The sequence below is a fragment of the Barbatula barbatula genome (assembly GCF_947034865.1).
Source record: "Barbatula barbatula genome assembly, chromosome: 16".
Taxonomy (NCBI): domain Eukaryota; kingdom Metazoa; phylum Chordata; class Actinopteri; order Cypriniformes; family Nemacheilidae; genus Barbatula; species Barbatula barbatula.
Genome location: NC_136779.1, coordinates 7,906,750 through 7,926,736, shown reverse-complemented (window position 1 = coordinate 7,926,736; position 19,987 = coordinate 7,906,750). Strand labels below are relative to the sequence as shown.

The window sequence follows — 19,987 nt, the reverse complement described above, 5'->3', positions numbered from 1 at the left end:
CTTGATGGAAGTGAGTTTTATGAGTTTTTCCATAATGCTCTACCAAATGTTGCATACTTTGACAAGGAACCAATATGTTATTATTGCAGGCATTACTCTCCATGAAGTTTCCTTTTACTAAAGGCCTGCACAAAAAGATAGATAGATAGAAAGAGAAATGATAGAAAGTCTTTCAAACATTACAGCTTTGTTTCAGATTGAAAATGAAGACCGTAATTGGATATTTTAGAAATTATTTACCATCAACCCTTTTAATAAAATACCAAAGATGTTTCATGTTCAACCACAGCAACTGTGTGTTCTGCCTGTAAAAGCACAGCCCAATCAGCGCCAACTCGCATTCTGTAGAGTACCACCCATTTTTAGGGCGATTTCACTATTGCCGAGATTTTCTCTGATACAAAGAGCTTTTTTATTGAACTCCAGGCCCTATGGCTTCCGGAGAGCTAGCCCTAACGTGCTTGGGTCCTCATACGCAACCTTAACTTGTGCAGCGATTAGACGATTCTCGACCCCCAGTACTGCGAGAGATTATGAAGACAGACCCGCTTGATATTTGGTGTTTTGTAAATATAAAAACTATATATTTCAAGGCGATTTACATATTCACAGCAGCAGCAAAGTAATGGAGGAAACTGTGCACACTCTGTATACTGGAAGCGTCATACGAACGACGCGACTCTGTAATGGATGAAACCAATATAATCATACTAATACAATAATGATTGAATGTTGCGTGTTATGTAACGTTAAGTAAAAGGTTTTATTATATTTCCCTCTCTTCTATGTCAGAGTGTACTCATGAAAAATACCGCATAGTGTGACTGAGTGTTAACTAAATTAAACTGTTATATAGTATAGTTGTAAAGCCTATTTACGAAATACATTAAAGAATTTCCAGCCCAAAATTCCTAGCGATCATTTATTACAAGTCCATAGATAAAGGTCCAACCACAGACAAGAATACGTTTTGTAGTGGGTTAACACCATAATGTGCAAATGTATTTTTAAAAATTTTGCAAATGTCAATTAATACTTCAAAACAGTGACATAAGCCAGCTCCTGGCAACAATGTACCAACACCATTCCCCAGTCCTGACTCCTGAGCTAATACAAATTTTCACCATGATTAGGACATTTGGTAAAATATACCGTTTTCCTGCTAAGAAATGTGACTACCATAAATACTCAAGTGGTTTAGACCATGACATGTTGTAATGCATAATAGTAATAAAAGTACTCTTCTCTTGCTATGGTATAGTTCAAAAACAGTATACATCAACACTCTAGCATTTAAGAATGCTACAGTTTACTTTAGTACTTTTTCTCTGCTGTATTTCTTAACTCTTTCACTTCCGATTGATCTTGTGATCTGTCATCTCCACTCCAAGCCTTTGTCTCTCATCTGCAGGCTAATGAATACGCAAAAAAGTTCTGACATTCTGCTTTGAAGTGTTGCTGTTCTCAGTTCTTAGAAAGACCCTCAAACCTCTCTTCTGACAAACATCTCATTTTAGGTGAACCTAGTAACCTAACATGAGAGCCAAGACTGACTAAAATAAAAGTCCCCTATCCAATAACTAATGTCTAAAGATTTCCTTTACTTTTAAAATAAGAAAAACATGGTGTATCCCAAAATGGCCTTTGGCAATCAGATGAACATTCTGGTAAGAAACATTGATCATTTACTTTGGCTGTTTGAACTGGCTTATGTTTTGTTTCGAGTAGACAGCTGTCAGTTTCTTCAGGTCAAGGCAATAGCACTGAGGCTAGAATAAGCTGTCAACGTAATTGCCGTCACTCATGTCAAGAAAGCTGACAGTTATTGTCTCTTCTGCGTGACTTTCAGCAGAACCTGCTCTGTCATTCCTCTTTACAGTCGCGCAACTCAAAATCTTCTAAAATAGGCTTCCCACCTCTTGAAGAGTAGTACATTTTAGTGTAGACTATAAGGAACTTCATTTCTATTCCAACAACAAACCACACCTGAAGTGAATCCATGCTTAGCTATAGGAGGAATGTAATTTGGCCTGGACGCAGTACTTTAATTTGTACTTTCATCTCAAATGTGTATATGAAGATGACTGGGAGTAATAGCACACTTTATTCACAGGTACTAGCAGATGGCTGAAAGCTTTGAGATGTAAATCGGGTTAAGAGACCTTTACTAGGCTAGAGAGATAGAGTGGGAAAGTCCGATTTTTGAAAAAGCAAGGTTTTGCTGTACTTCTGTTGCTTTGTTGTCAACACATCTATAAATAATATGTTTACTCCATCTAACAAAGGAAACATATTAGAGCTGACATATGAAGCTGAAAGTTTTAAAACCACTATAGTTTGAATTAATTTATTATTTGCAAATATCAAGTAAATTGTAATTTTTTCAATATTTAAAATATTTTGTACAATATCTCTGATTGTGGTAAATTTGCCATCATATATTCACCATATTTTCGTTCAAAACCTGTATATGACTCTTTCTTCTGTGGGACACGAGATATTTTGAAAATTGTCTCTGTGGTTTTGTGTCCATATGGGGATCCAATGATGTTTTTTTTCCAACGTTCTTCAAAACATCATTTTTTGTGTTCTGCAGAAGAAAGAAAGTCATGAGAAATGACATAAGGGTGAGTACACGATTACACCCAAACACAGAGAACATGAACACATCTGAGCCTATTACACAGATTAATCTAAAATTTCATTTTGTCAGTTACGTAGCCTGTTTTGGTCCAGTACCCAAGGCTTTGTGTTCCTTGAAAAGTTCAAGCTTCAAGCGATCGCTCGCCGCACCCACGGTGCATGGTAAATTTTGTTTGGACAAAAGTGTAAATAATATGCTAACATCATACATACAAATCCCACTCTTGTCATCTGCTGTTCGAGTTTGAACCAAAACACTGTCTTCATTTACTGCTGTCATGAACTGAATGAGACAGACCCAAATGCCCACTTTATTTCTCAGCTTTATTGATGTCTCTTCGACTGTTTCCAGGCCTGCTGCTGACACGAATTATGTGCAAACCAAAACCAATTCAACAGGTCGACACAAGGGCAAAGCATTATGAACAAAGGTTATAAAGCATTTTCTCAAGGCCAGTTCAACGTCTAGCTCATTCGTTTATGTTCGACCTGTTCGTGGAACGGTCTTTGGCTCAGAGACGGAGAACAGAGCAAATCTGGATTACTCTTCATGCACTCAAGTTATAAATCTACAGTAGCTTACGATTGTTATTCTTTAAGGGAGCCTGTGTAGCTCTATAGTTGGTCAGTATTGACATACAGTACTCCGTTCCAAAACCTGCCTACGGAGACAGGATTCCAAAAAGTGGACAACTTAATTGTGCTGCCATTTGAGAGACCTTGTTTTGGTCAAATTCTGAATTCTGGGATAGTACTACATGTATTCTTGGCAGAGAAGGCCATCCAAGAATGCATTGCGATAAACCCAGCAGACAAAATATAACACTAGAGGGTGCACAATTGGGCTGCATGATATGCAACAACTTTCTGAATGCTACTTTAATTTAATACAAAATCAATTTGAACTAAATTAAATAAAAAATAAAAAAGCAACATAAATCTTTCACATTCTTTTTGAAACTCCACATGGAAGCGCATACATTCATAAACATACCAGTCTCTTGACTATCTATGTCGACCTAAAACGTAGAAAATTACATTTTAAAAGATTCTTTCAGTTATTGCATGTCATTGTAGAGATATTTTTGTAATTTTTATATATTATGCAGTCCTATAGAAATGTATTATAAACAATTGTGAACTTATATTTATAACCGTATGTGTTTAAAATGTTAAATTAATGTTTGTTTTGTTAAATACACTAGATGTTATACACAATATTCAATGCTGAAAGTATCAGTGATAAATAATCAAAACCAAATATGTCAGTGATTTATATCTACAAGGTGTATTTTTGTTTTTATACTTGGAGACTGTTGTGTAAAGCACTATTCTGAAAAGTAGAAAAGCAGCTCTTGTGTATTTGAGGCTAGGGGTAGATAAGACTGTTCAGACTGTAATAAATCAGTCAATGCCGTCACATAAAACCGAAGAGCACTCCTGAAGACAGTTGGGTCTGAAAGCTTGTTTAGGGAGAAATAAAGCACAAGACAGAACTATAAAAATGAGGAAGATTCTATGTTAACATTCTGTCACACCCTGTTTGTGTGCTGAACAAAATGTTGTCTTGTAGAATGAGAATAATACTGCTTACCTGCATATCAATGCCAAGAACTGTAGCAAATAATATAATATAATAAATTATAGCTGTGAAATGAACTAAAGGCTATTAGCAATTCAAAATAAAGGGATGAACTCTACAATACAGCATGTTTGGACGTATTGTGCATTTTAGATGGACAACAAAAGCTAAAATCAGCCAAATGTTGCTTAACTCTAAATCTTGTAATGTCAGATTTGTCAGAAATGCAGTATAATATAAATAGCTATACTCTTACAGTATATGAAATTCGCCATGTTGTTTCTACAGTAGTTCTAAACAGACAAACTGCTCTACAGTCCGCGTTTTGTAAGTATATTATCTTCTTCAGCAAAGAAGCGAAAACCTGACAACACCTTAGCCCTGTGTCAGCCACCGTAGTGCTTCAAAAGGGAGGGGCAAGAGGTTGAGTGAGCCGTTGGTTGCAATTTTCAATCTCACCACTAAATGCCAAAACATTTCATACACTGGACCTTTAAAACAATGGGAGTGGTGTCTTCACTAAGTTGTACGACAAACCTATATAGAGATATAGAGGGTAAGTTAATAGACAAATGAACATCTTCTGAAACTCATTAATCTGCCAGGTGGTGGAAATACCGATTGAACTGCAGCCAGGACTTCTGCTTTGAAGACCTTGAGCGAAAATAAGATGGAGGGTGGTTGCGCTAACCCTCCCATCCAAGCCTTTTTATAAATCTAACCAACCTTGCATTGATCATAAAGTACTGTGCAACAACTTACATTCTATGAAACCGTGTATGTCCCAAAAAAGGCTGACATTTCCAATCTTCCAGGAATTTAAATGGCTTCAGCCTTTCGGGCTCTGGTGGAACTGTTCAAACAAGACCCAGCGCACGCTATTTCTCCTGGGCGCACGAAGAGATTGAATTAAGCAGATTTTTTATAGATGTGGAAGGCACCACTTGTTTTGAATCCGAGACCCTTGGTTTGCTCATACTTTCCCTATTATAGTGACCTCCCTGGCATTGTGTATGCAGCGTGTGGCCATTGTTTCTTGACAACAACGGTCACACAATCAACAGAGTGCTTCTAGGAAGGTGTGTCATCCTTCACCGCAGCGGTGCCAAGCGTAAACCGATAACACAAGAGAGGTCTTAGGTGCCTGCTGGACACACGCCCGGGCCAGACGCTCTTTGTGAGCATGTGTTTGTGCTGGTATTAGTGATTCATACATGGATATGGCGCACGTAAGAGGCTGTTGATGAAATCACATTTACACATGTCCAGCTTGTTTAGATACGCCTCTCTCATGTTTGTCGGTGATAATTTAGCAGAGCGTCCTCACGTCTGACCTCCTGTCTCTCTCTTTTTTATAGACATTTTGTCCTAGTCACTATGTCTCTGTGTCTCCTTCTCTGTAATTTCACCTTCTTGGTGATTTCCTGGTCTGTTTAGATGGATTTAAAGGGTTTTTAAGCACTTTTTAAGAATGTCAGACGCAGAAAACCGTCGGGCCAGATTGAACTAGCTTGTTGTGATTTATCTGATCTCTTTTAAGGGTATTTTTTTAAGCTTGGCAATCATCTAAACACCAGCTCTGGTTGCATTGCTACTTTATCATCTGCTTGGCAGATCTGGGAAACCAGCTTGAACCAGCAAAGCACCTCAGGCTGGTTTCAGGACCTTTAAAGGGATAGTTCATGCCAGAAATAAAAATTCTACCATCATTTACTCTTTTTGCAGAACACAAAATATATTTTGAAGAATGTTTGTTAACCGAACAATGGCGGTACCAATTCACTTCTATTGTAACACTAAACCAATGCAAGTCAACAGGTGCCGCTTGTGTTTGGTTACCAACATTCTTTAAAATATCTTCTTTTGTGTTATGCGTAAGAAAGTCAGACAGGTTTGAAATAGCAAGAGGGCGAGTGAATGATAACATCATTTTCTTCTAAACTTTAAGTATCTCACTTAACTTAGGTGTTTCCCTGTACTGTTGATATTTTCACGTTTTGTTCATTTCAATCTCTTCATTTTTAACCTTAGTCACCGCTGTTATTATTTTTGTAGTCCAGTCACCAGCTGGTTTCCATCAAACCCAATCAGTGCCTTCAAAGCTGTTCTGCACATTTCAGGAGCAACAATGTCAGAACACATTTCCTCATCGCCCCGCTCGGCTAATGGGGCTCGCACTGTTTGCACGTCACCGACTTCATTTGATCCATATTTGAGTCCGTGGATAAACACCCTAGATCATGCAACTTTTGGTCACGTGACTGCAGGAGCTTATTTACATTCATGCATTTAGGCAGATCAAAGGTTTCCCTCGGTATCGAACCCATGACCAGTTGCTTATCGACTTGAGCCACAAACCACGTATAATTCTAACGTGTGAACTTTGCGCTGGTTTAAAATAATGCATTGGGTATTTTGTTCTCGCATGGCCAGAAACAGTTATTGGGCTGTAATTACACGGTTGCAAGCACACAGGCACATAGAGACACACACTTTGTTTATTTTCTACCAAAACATGCAATTCTTTCATGTACCCCTCTCCAGAGTTCACATGTGCAGAGCAGCTGTGGATATGTTTTTTTTGCGAAAGCTCAACATTAACCTTCCTTCCACCCCTCTTTGACCAGATTGAAAACGATTCAATGTAACTGTTTGATGAATCCTGATAACTTCCCATTGATCTATGGCATAGGCAGTTCGGTAGAAAACACCACCAATGTGCCCACAGTGTCAGATTTTATTAAAAAATATGACTGCCCTTTTACTTCACACTGCCATAGAGGGCTGAGGGATACCCAAGATATTCATCAGCTTAACAGATCAGTTTATGCTTTCAGGTGACATTCAAAATTCCAAACAAATTCAATACGTGGATGAATTAACAGATGAAACTCAAACTGTGGATAATATGACTTTGTTAGTGTACGCATAAAGTCAATATGAATTTTTTGTGTGTTTACAGAATGCTGGAATATTCGCTCAACCTCCAGAACGTTAGTTTCTCCGCCGTTCGCACGGTCAGAGTACTGCGTCCTCTTCGGGCCATCAACCGGGTGCCCAGTGAGTACAAAACCACCAATGCACCTGCACACTTCACCTTCTTACATTTTCAACTAAGCTTCATTTGTAAGACGTTCTTTTCCAGAAAATGGCAACTTGATTCGATTTATTCATTCCTTGCATTCAATCAACGAGTTTATTAAATTCAGAAGATTCAAAGAATTGCATTATTTAAGCACTGAGGTCAATTAATGTGATTTAATCAGCGTTCTCTAGAGGAATGTAGCCTGGGTTCAGTCATACGCCACTGGGGTTCGTGCCATTTTAGAGACCAGAGATTTATAGATCATTTTCCTCCTCGATGGTTTTTATTGCTTCTCTCTTTCTCCACACGCACCACATGGGTGAGAGAAAGAAAAATAGAGGAGGCTGCATCGCACATAAACTCTCTCTAAGGAAGAGTGATGATATTTCATTGGCCACGTCTTTGTATACCGGATGTTTTAATCGTGCTCCATGCCAGGGAGATGCCCGCTGTTCCCCCGCGGCTCTTATTTCACGAGCAACCGTGTCTAGACAATTTTGCTTGATATCCCTTTTTGTGGATTGTTATAAAATGTATATCGGACAATGGCAGCATTTACCTGGAAAGATTTTTTGAATTGTTTGGGTCCCATTTTTTTCTCACCCTTTGCAGTGGGCCTTTGGGGCAGGTTTAGTATTTCTAACAGTGTTCCATCAACAAGCGGACGAACTGCACTCTGTTCGGTCTTACTTCAGTTTTTCTCAACTTTATGGGTGGCGAGGGGGTGAAATGGTAGCAGACAGCCTAATTCATTATTCTTGAGTCGCCCAGACTAATTGCTGGCCTAAGCATTAATTTGGAAATAATTTTATCTGTGGCCCGCCCGCTGTGGACCGTCAGTGGGAGAATGCTTGACATAGATTATTGTTGATGCTATTTGTCTGTTTTTCCGCTCTTATTTTAGCACGAAACAAAACAAAAGAATAAGTTGTAACCGCAGACCAACTTCATCAATCATCATGCTGTCAAAACGTTAACTAAAACTGCACCTCATAATCAGTTGGAAGTACTTTTGACAGGAAAGTACAGTTCTCCCATAAATGCAAATTTGGTCTCAAGTTGATCCAAATTAGTTTTTCTTTATTCTGATGAACACAGAGAAAGATATTTGGAAGAATTCTTGTGACCAAACAGTTCTTGGCCACCATTAACTACCAAAGTAGGAAAATGAATTCTTTATAAATGTCTATGTTCTGCTGAACACAAAAGAAGATATTTCAAAGAATGTAGGAAAGCAAATAGTTTTGGGGCACTCAAATTGTAATTGTTCTTACTATTGTAGTCAATGGTGGCCAAGAACCGTTTGGTCACAAGCTTGCTGCTTAATATCTTTCACTGTGTTCTTCAGAATAAAGAGACGTATACCGATTTGGAACAACTAGACGGTGAATTAATGAAGACAGACTTTATTTTTGGGTGAACTGTCCCTTTAAAAGGTATAACTTTCTTCATTGGTCTTCTGTTTTGAGTGTGTGAGGAACTCGAAAGGAACTTTTGGGGCAAGTTTCACCTTTTCACCTCTCCGCCCTCTTTGTTCTCCTTAATCAAGATCACACCCTGTTGTTCTCCACACCCACGGCTTGATTGATGAGAGGACATGGCAACATTGTCAGTAGGTGACAAACACGTTCCCTTGCAAATCGAAATACTCAGCAAAACAGCGAAATGCTCAGACTGGCTTGTATTTGCGGTTCGGCTGGGAGATTGACCTCCTTAAAGGTTTGTAATATGCAGGCAGACCCCTGCATGTGCCCTTTGTGCACGCCCCAGTAGGTGGATTAGTCTGGCAGAGGGTCTGGAGCACTTTTGCACTTTATCTTAGGGCCTAGAATTCAGCATGATTCCACACTTGAGGGCAGTTGAAGGTTAATTGGAAATGCATTTGGCTGCCCACTTCTGTATTCTATTATTATTAATGGGTGAGAAAAAGCATGAGTGTCCGGCAGGAGTGACGGTACGGTTATCGTTTTCGGAAGGCCCGGGAGTGATTGGAGTGCAGACATGCAGAATGGGGAGAAGAAAATTATCAGTATTGAAGAATAAGGAGAGGGAGATATTGGTAGCTGCCTCAATACTTCAAGTGTCTATTATTGAGATGAGAGAACATCGCAAAAGTGAGAGATGGGACACTGAAATAACCTGGAGGACAGCACCATGCACGCCACCTAACTGGCGTAGTCTCTGTTGTGTGGTCTTAAATTGAGTTATAACTCCGTGCATGGGTTGACTTGTCATTTTTTTTATGGGACTAAAATAAGATAGGACTTTTAGGAGTCTCTTTCAAGAAGTTTGTCCGTTTAAAAATTTTTCTCCTGTTAAAATGTTTTAAAAATGAAACAAAAGTAAGAAAGTCGCTGTGCTTCCGATACATTGTGTGTCTAAATTCACTGTTTTGCAGACAATGCAAAAATAAAGATGACTAATAATAATGATGTATTTTATTTATAATATGGAAATATAAGGTTTTGGAAGGACAGTGATGGTATGAAAGATTTGTGATGAACTGAATTATACCAAATAAGACATTGTTACATAGTATGCGATAGGACAATTTATATTACATCAACATTTTTAATTTAAGTAATTGACTACATTTTCTAAAAAGATACATTTGTTTAAAGACTTAGTCAGTAAACTTAAGAAACAGAGACACGCATATTAAAAATATATTGTATAAAGAATAATCAATAACCTATGCAACACATGATGGATACAAGCCTGACAGTTTTCATATGTGAAACTCTTATAATGAGCTTAGCTTGATGCAAAAAAAGACACTCAGAGGATTGAGTTTGTCCTATTGCAAACCTTATTGGATTATTTGTCTTGTCTCCTTAAGCAATCTAATTAAACCTACAGAGAATCTGCTCTTTTATTATCTGTGGAAGCATATGGGAAATAAATAGAAGTCGTGGTTATGATCCCTATTTCCCCAGTGCTTTGTTATTGAGCTTGTTTGGTGCATGTGGAGGACTCCAAAGGGCAGACTGTCCCAGGGGGCTTCTTCATAACGCAGGGACCGGAGCACATTGTATGGCTCTGGAGACCCTCTTTTCAAAAGAATAGAACGGCTGTGGCTGGGTATTTAAAGTCTCTCCTCGGGGAATACTCTCTCTCTCCCAAATAATCTTTTCAGAAGTAGTTTATCAATTAATTAAGCCACCTGCCGAGAGTGAGGTCTTTGCATTAGTGAATACTACAGACCCACGTAGAGGGTCAGATACGGAAGTGGGTAAACTACGAGTCATTTCCAACAAAATGAGCCGGATTTGTCTGTCTGTCAACAGCGGTGTCGGGGTGAACTTGAGGACAAAGAACTGTTTTTGTGAAGCCAATGGATTTGTGGTGAAGTGTATTTTTAAGGGAGAAGTCTGATTTTTATTTTATGTTACTGTAAGTGAAGTGATAACTGCAAAAAAGCATTGTGTAATTCTGATTTGAATTGCATTGAAAACAACCATTTTGCTTGAACATATTTTTACTACTGTAATCTGTTTAGTGCATAGACATTCACTCTTCACACACTGTTTTTTTGTCATTTACTTTTGCTGCTCCTGTTCACCAACATGATGTTATTTGAATGTAGCTGCAGGTAGACCGAATCAATTTTCTTTACAAAATTAGAAAATATGAGTGCTTGTTGCTATGAACAATGACTCATTTTATCTGCAGGAAAAACCTGTCCGATGACAGGTGTTCCTGAGATGAAGCCATAGTATTTGACCGGTCATGTGACCTTCATGGACAACAACATTGCTTCCTTAAGAGAGAGTTCACCCAAAAAATATACATTTCTTTCATAATATATTTACCCTCATGTCTTTCAAAACCTGTATGACTTTTTATCTTCGTTTTATGTGGTGTATTCAACTTAAGTCAATGGGGGCCCGTGTTGTTTAGTTACCAATCTTCTATAGAATATCTTATTTTAACATCCATTAAGGAAAGAAAGTAATATATATTTTTAAAAACATAAGGTTGATGAATGAATGATAAAGAAATCTAGATTTTTTATTAGAACAAATTGCCTGCATTATATAGATACAGACAGCAACATATAGATCACTTTTCAAGAGATCGATTCAGAGAATTCCTGTTTTGAGGTCATATAAATATTTATAATTTCTGAATCTAATTTATGGAGTGTACAAAATTGATGAACAAAATTGCATAAATTAGACTAAATTTAGCTCTGGCTTCTACTCGGACAGTTCATTATCGGTTCGCTTTAAAGAGAAAACTCTCTAGACTCACGTTTTTCTTTTCTTTTTCTCCTTAAGAGACTGAGGTTCGGGAAGGAGATTTTTTTCTCTACAGGAAATATGCCTCCCTGTGTGGAATTACTTCTCAGTTTGTTAGGGACACTGATCTGAGCCATTGTCACTGATTCAGTGCTTGTTAAGCCCTGACTTGGCAAGCTTCGCAGTTCAACTCGGCACAGCAATTCAGCGAAGTCATTTGTATTTTCACTTATGACCGAAGGTAGGAAGTGATTTCCGTGCAGAAATCTCAGTGTAGCGGATAATCCACGAAATCCTAATTGGACAAAACACTGGCAATTACAGAGACCCCCATTGTCATTCTGAACTCACCATTTCCTCATTACAAGTAAATCTGTGTGTGCTGCTAAAAGCTCACCAAACTATGTTTTAAATATTTTGAAGCAACATCATTGAGGATGAGTGAATTTGAGGGCGAAAGCCCATGTCACAGATGACAGTTTTGAGATAAACAGCATCTGCACAAGTGAGCTCTGTAGACCCATTTCGTATGACTCGGATCCACCATTGTTGTCAATTTCTTTCTGACTGGCGTTAATGCCTCGCCACTTATCACAACTGCTTTTTCTCCAAATGTGAATATTACAGCCGGGCACAGTTATCGGCCGCAGATTGAAGGCTGCCAGGGAGCCCTGGTTGGATTGCGCCGCTCCACCAATTACCGGCCAAACTGCAGACAGGAAATGATTTTCATCATTTATGCTCCAGTCAGCTGGCATTGTGGGGTGACACAGGGCAGATATATTGGAGAAGCCAGGGGATCGGTGTCTGAAAAACAAGAAGTGGCAATCCAGAACCTCAGATTTTTTACTGGCTATGTTTGCACTGTAGGTCCACAATGAGCCGTTGTAAACGCTGTGCAGCAGTTTGTTGCATTAACTGTTCTTTTGTACGTTTTATGAGAGCAAGATGCTTGGGGAAGTATCTTTTCATTATTAAAGTGTGTGCGAGAGATTAAGTAAAGTTACAGTTTGTATTCATTGTGTTGCAGGTATGAGAATCCTGGTGACGCTGTTGCTGGATACTCTCCCCATGCTGGGCAACGTGCTGCTGCTTTGCTTCTTTGTTTTCTTCATCTTTGGGATTGTGGGGGTCCAGTTATGGGCCGGACTTCTTCGTAACCGCTGCTTTCTTCCTGAGAACTTCTCACTGTGAGTGTGATGGCCTTCAAACCTGGGCTTCAAGACTTTCGCCTTATATTTGCATTGATGCATTGTTTCAGTTTTTGTTTAAATGAACAATGATGGATGGATAGCTCGCCCAAAAGTTCTGTCATGATTTACTCGCCCTCATGTAATTGCCCAACCTGTTTGACTTTCTTTCATCTGCAGAACACAAAAGAAGATGTTTTGAGAAATGTTTCAGTGTTTTTGTTTCCATGCAAGTCGATGGGGGGCCAATGTTCTCTTTACAAAAAATGATTTATGTTCTGCAGAAGAAAGAAAGTCACATATGTATTTTAAAGAAATTCATATAGCTCATATGTTTACAAATATCGATATTTAGAAGAATGTTGATAAACAACATTGGTACCCATTGACTTCTAATTCTATGGAAACAAAACGAATTGAGACATTTCTCAAAGTATCTTATTTTGTGTTCCACTAAAGAAAAAGCCCTGTATAGGTGTTGCATGACACGGGGATGAATCAATTATGACAGAATTTAAATTTTTGGGCGAACTATCCCTTTATAATAATATTTTTTTCTTTTTTGCTAATGCCATTAGCACTGCCTGAATTCATATTGTTTACTAGCGCTGTAACCCCCACCGCTATCATTGCAATGAGAGTAAAAATTAAACCCAGTGGATTCATGGCCGGGCTAACACAAGTGTTGAAGAAATCCACTGCCTCATGCAGATTGTCTAGCAGCGTCGATTATGTAACATGAAGACGGTCTTAAACTGGTAAATTGCTCTTAAGGAATAAATATTTTAAGGGACAGGGTTCCGTGCATGGGTAGGTTTTGTCCCAATGGGTAATTGAAGGCACTTGTGCAGCTTATTCACCACGGCACTTTCTCTCTTAGGTGAATTTATGTCGACAGACGGCCCAATTATCCAGTGTCAGAGCCAAACGGCATTAAAGCTAGGCCTAGCTCAATCGTATTTCTTCTGGAGATAGTTCACTCTATTCTCCCTGCAGCACAACTGGTGCTTAAACTAGTGTTTGCCAGACCCTGAAAAAAACGGTGGGAGCGTGCACTGTGATTTGGTCAATGCCCATATTAACCATAAATTTTTTTGGCTTGATTATTCATCGATAGGCGGTTAATCTGCATTCATTTGCATTCAAATCAAGAAGAATGCGGTTTTGATCGATATTCATATTGAACAAACACGTTTAGAGATTTCTAAAGGGTTTGTTCACTCAAAAATCTAAATTCTGTCATTGTTTATTGACTCTCATGTCAGTCAAATCATGCATGACTTTTTCGATGGGGTATTGTTGATAAAGCAAGATGCTGTTGAAAATTATTTGTAAAGTTATTTATTTACAGGCCTGCCAGTCTAGATCACCACAACTACTACCACACAGAAAACGATGATGAAAACCCGTTCATCTGTTCTCAACCGCGAGAGAATGGCATGCGACTGTGCAGCTCGGTCCCTACACTCCACGAGGAGGGCCTGCAGTGCCAGCTGGACATGGCATCTTACAATAACACAGACAACACCACCTGTGTCAACTGGAACCAGTATTACACCAACTGCTCCGCCGGAGAGGCCAATCCCTTCAAGGGGGCCATAAACTTTGACAACATTGGTTATGCCTGGATCGCCATCTTTCAGGTAGTGTCTGTTGTTGAGACTGTAGAAAGCTGTTGCTGTTTGCGTGACTTAAAAACTTGCGTTCGTCTAAACTGTCCATCACAGACATTTATGTATATACATCAGTTTCTCCTGCTTGCTTCCCGTTTAGTTTCATATTTTGGTCAACACTTGATGCTGTATAAAATCAGCATATGCAGTGGGATTTTGAATTAGTTTTTTTTACAAACTGTGGCAGCTGTCTCTATTATTTTCGTGCATCCCTTTATCACTAAAGGGTAATAAGGTTTTGTTTCCTTTGCGTCTTACAGAACGCGCCCACTGATTTTAATCTCAGTTTAAATAAATGAGAGCCACAGCCTCACACTCGGTAGGGACACGTTAAACACCTAAAGAGAAATCTATGAAAAATGCTGCATAGCGTCATATAGTGTACGCTGAGCACCTTGATGACTTAATCTTTCCTTCACAGGCACCCAATTCTGTGGCTAAGCGCTTAATTTTCAGAATCTAAAAATGAATTAGCCGTCTGACAGCTCTTCATCCTGCTAGCACACCCAATTGCCCTGTAAATAGCAAGCAAAGTGCCTTTTCTTTCCGGTTGTGCCATTCCCTGTTTCTCTCTAATCTGTGACATATTAATCAAAAAGAGCAAGGAGCTGGGTAGGGTGTATCTCCCTGCGTGAGAAATCTGTACTGCTGTCTGCCTCGTTGTACATGCTTCAATTCACAACCAAAAACTGATCAAGGGAGTGTGCAATCATAGATTCATGTCACGATCAATCCATATCCACTGGTCACTTGTGGTCTTAGATTGCATAACAGTAAAAAATGGTCTTAAAGGTGCAATGTTTGAAATTGAGGAGATTCTACGTTTTCATTTGGCAGACACTTTTATCCAAAGCGACTTACATTGCATGATACTATACATTTGTTTCTAAGTATGTGCCATCCCTGGGATCAAACCCTGGCCTTGGTGTAGCTAGCGCCATGCTTTAACTACCGAGCTACAGGTAATCTATTCTAAGGTCAAAAGGGAGGGGAAGCAGTGGACTGAGCCATTGGTTGAAATTCGTAATTGTAATACAGATTTGTCATATGAATGAACTGTAAATTGGCTAAATTTAGTTCTTTCTACTGTTCTGTCATGTAGGTCATTACGCTGGAAGGATGGGTGGACATCATGTACTTTGTTATGGATTCTCACTCCTTCTACAACTTCATCTACTTTATCCTCTTGATCATAGTGAGTGGCTTTGGGTTGGTCTGGGCTCGCCAGGACCCATGTAGCGGTAGATTTGATAAGACAATTATCTGGACCATTACTTGAAGAGAGATCCGTACTTTTTCTCTGATGTAATACCCTTTCCTAAAGATCATATTTTCTGAAAAAAAAGGAAAAAGTGGCGACAACATCGCTTGAAAGAGAGAGCACATGTAGGCTAGTGACTGTCAGAACTGAAAATGAAAATTACTTGCATTACATTTACATTAAGTCATTTAGCAGACCCTTGTATCCAAAGCGACTTACAGATGAGGAAACATTGGAAGCAATTATAACAACATACTTACCCTTTTGTCATTTCAAACCTGTATGACTTTTTTGGTAACACTTTACTTAAAGCATGTATAATGCTTTATAAAAGTAGTTTTAATGTATTATGCCTTGTAATGCACCTTATAATGCATTGCAATGTCTATTGAATAATTGTAACTACAGTTAATACATTATAACACTTAATAATTCACTGTTACACTTTGCGCTTTTAATTTGATTACAACAACATTGAATGTATTACAACACATGAAGCGAACAATTATAATGCATCATATCCTTTAATAACCCTTTATAATGCATTATACATGAAGGCTTTAAGTAAAGTGTTACCGACTTTTTTCTGTAAAACACAAATTAAGATATTTTGAAAAATGTTGTTAACTGGCACCCAATTACTTCCATTGGTTTTGTGTCCATACAATAGAAGTGAATTGGTACCAACGTTTTTCGATTACCAACTGTCTTTGAAATATATTATTTTGTGTTCTGGGGAAGAAAGAATGTTATACAGGTTTGAAATGACACGAGTGTTAGTAAATGATGACACAATTCTCATTTTTGTTGAACAATGTGAGAATAAATATTAGAAATAATTGGTAAGTAGTATTCATCATTGCAAAAAAGGTGCATGTTTTGGGTATTAGGACGTTGTGCAAATTATTTATATTAATGTCTTGTCAGCTTAGAAAAGAATCAGTTTCCTGCTTTCTATTTTTACCACACCATCTTTTCATGTTCTTACAATAACAATGTTGTAGAGAAGCTCCATCCGATCACAGTCTGTTTGACTCCCTGTGCTGTCTTACAGGTCGGGTCGTTCTTCATGATCAACCTTTGTCTAGTTGTCATAGCGACACAGTTCTCTGAGACCAAGCAACGGGAGAGTCAGCTCATGAAAGAGCAAAGAGTGCGTTTCAGGTCCAACGCCAGCACATTGAACAGTTTCTCTGAGCCGGGAAGCTGCTACGACGAGCTGCTCAAGTACCTGGTCCACATCATACGCAAGGGAACCAGGCAGATCGGGCACCTAATCCGGGCCGCAGGTCGCCGGGCGGGCCTGAGGGTCTGTGCTTCTCCGCCGGTGGAACCTCCACCTATTAAAAGACGTCGGCAGAAGCAGAGACAAGGATCCATGCGGCATCACATGCACCATCATCACCTCCATCACCACTACCATCTAGGCAACGGGAGTGTCCGTGCCGAGGGGGGCCGAGAGGTGGATGGAGGTTCCCAGAGTGCCGGGCATCTAAATCTACCTGTCATCATCCCCCAGCAAGACCCACATTGTCCGTCCCTGATGTCTCTAGGTCCTGGCACTGCCGAATCTGTGCACAGCTTTTTTCACATGGCAGGTCCCCTTGAGCATTTGCGATGCGCCCCCTTGCCTTCTCCCACGTTTCTCCAGGCCTACAAGAGGAACTCGGTCCCTTTCGCTGCTCCAGTACATAAGAACTATCCCACATTACAGTCATCTTTAGCGTTAGAGCAGCTCAGACAGATAATCCTGGATCCGGGAGGAAGCAGATGCACGACTAGTGTTCTTACCAGCCTTAACATCCCTCCAAATCCAATAAACACCCCACAGTGTCTGGTCGAGACACAAGGTCCTTTGGGTAAATGGACTTGTACAGTTATTTGAGTTTAACGTGTAACATGCCTACATTTCAGATATAGTGGCTTAAATACTTGAGTTATAGTTTTGAATTAATTGTGTTATCACACTAGTGTCAGTGTCAAGTAAGAATAAACGTTTGGCTTTGCTTTTGTTTCCCTGATGTATTTTGTTCTCATACATTTTAGGCAAGATCACCTGCAAGGATGCCCCCATGAACTGCAGTGGCACAAACCTGGACACGGCTTTGACCTTTGACCCTGAAACGTGTCCCTATTGCATCAAATCGATGGGCAATGACTCCGAAGGCTTGGACGGAAACGAGACTGCAGACTCTGACAGCGAGGGCGTATATGAGTTCACCCAGGATGCCCATTATAGGGACAGCAAAGATCCCAACAGGAAGACCTTTGCATTAGGAGCTCGGGCAGCGAAGGTGGTTCATTTCTGGAGGCTGGTGTGTGACACTTTTCGTAAGATTGTGGACAGCAAGTACTTCGGACGAGGAATAATGATCGCCATTCTTATCAACACATTGAGTATGGGCATCGAGTACCATGAACAGGTAAGTGCTTGTCTTTTTGCTTTTCTCACTGATTCAATAACACAATGAGGGTCACACAATTTTATTGACTTCATACTTTCTTTCCTGAAGTTATTTAACAAAAATTAGAGGAGAATACAGGTGGTAGAGAAAAACATGACATGTATGCCTGTGTTTGCTACTGTTTTAAAGACAGATTTCGGCTGTGATATATATTTCTTATCCTGTATAATTTGTGTATTGACTACCTTATAAAGTAATCAAACATTACTTTTTGTCCACTTATGGCTCGTCCAATGGCATTGATTTTGGGTGGGACTACAATAAGCTGTTTAGGCAGTTACTGTACGTGGGAGAGGCCAGAACCCCCTCTTATTTTTATAAAGATTTTTTTTAATATCTGTCTATATTCGTACTTTGTCCATATAAAAAATGTTTTTCTAGGAGCATATTTGTATAACATTTGCTTTTAGTGCACCTTAGGTTAGATTAAAACATCAGAATATGAGGTACGGTAGGGTACAAAATGGACCACAAAACTTTTAAGGTTTAGGGTATTATATGGCCAAAATTACATTATATGTATATTCTTCCCAAAGCTAAGTTTCATGCAACCATGCAGCATGAATCCAAACTTTTAAGTCGGCTACAATAAATAAAAAGTGTTAATTTGACTTTTGGCACTGTCACTTTTGACCACAACTGCATCAGCTTAATAAATGTCTTAACGAAACAATAGCTGTAGAAAAAAATTAATATTGTGTGATTACCGGTTATAGAGAATATATCTAGCACTATAATTTAGTTTTAGCGCTCTTTTGGGTTCATTTTGGTTGTATGCGCTTTTTGGAGCATCAACAAGTTGTGACCTTGTGCGATACGTGGACATCCAGTTGACTGGCATGGATAGTTCACCCAAAAATACCTTCATTTACTCACCCTCACGTTGTTCCAAATCTGTATAAATGTCTTTGTTCTGATGAACTCAAAGGAAGATATTTGGAAGAATCTCAGTAACCAAACAGATCTCATCCCCCATTTACTGCCATAGTAGGGAAAATAAATACCATGTCAATAGGGGATAAGATCTGGTTGGTAACTGAGATTCTTCCAAATATCTTCCTTTGTGTTCATCAGAACAAAGACATTTATACGAATAATCTCACAAGGGTGAGTAAATGATAGAATTTTAATTTCTGGGGGAACTATCCCTTTAAGATCGGTGTATACTCAAGATCCACTTAAGAGCAATTCTCTCCCGAATTAGTCCTCACAGATCACCTTTCGTCTTTCTGTTCTGTTCCGAACATAACTTTTCTTTTATCTGCCCCCTGCTGTTTTTTTCTGCAGAGTTGCGGAATGTGTAAACTGTTGTTTACCATTGTAGGACTAATTTGCTGTACTAGCAGATGAGCACAAGTGTTATAGTGCTGAACCGATGAGACAGGCCAGCCGGCACACATCTGAAATTCATTGCTTTTTTTACACTGTGTGCTTGCCCGCCTGCCTTGCAGATCCTTTAGAGGGCACACACAACAGTTCATACCTGCCACAGCCTCTTTCCCATGATTGAAGTCATCCCTTAAAGGGTAACTCTGTCAAAAAAAATGAAAATTCTGCCATTAAAGTAGTTTAACATCTGTATGACAAAAAACGCAAATTAAGGTAGTTTTGGAAGCTTTCTCACTCCTCCTTAGATTGCAATGCAGCTAAACACACGAGCCACATGAAAGTGCATTCGGTGTCAGCATCGCTCGACGCATGCACGTTCTGACCACTCTACGTTCATTTATTTATTTAGTCGTGTGGCTCTTGGGAACGCGTGCGCTGGAAACTAACACTCAAATCGGGACGTTTTTTAATATAGTTGCTAGTTTGTTTGGTTGCACACACAAAGTATTGTCGCTTTA

The 19,987-nt window shown here is 39.2% G+C and overlaps 1 protein-coding gene across 1 annotated transcript in view; it reads left to right on the top strand.

Moving 5' to 3' along the window:
* The window catches only part of cacna1g (calcium channel, voltage-dependent, T type, alpha 1G subunit), a gene marked incomplete at its 5' end in the record, with an annotated part of 173,676 nt that overhangs the window by 81,111 nt on the left and 72,578 nt on the right, over nucleotides 1-19,987 (top strand). The window contains 6 exon segments of the mRNA XM_079476970.1: nucleotides 7,188-7,285; nucleotides 12,582-12,741; nucleotides 14,093-14,384; nucleotides 15,517-15,609; nucleotides 16,730-17,534; nucleotides 17,722-18,098. Coding sequence (XP_079333096.1) covers nucleotides 7,188-7,285; nucleotides 12,582-12,741; nucleotides 14,093-14,384; nucleotides 15,517-15,609; nucleotides 16,730-17,534; nucleotides 17,722-18,098 — 1,825 coding nt within the window.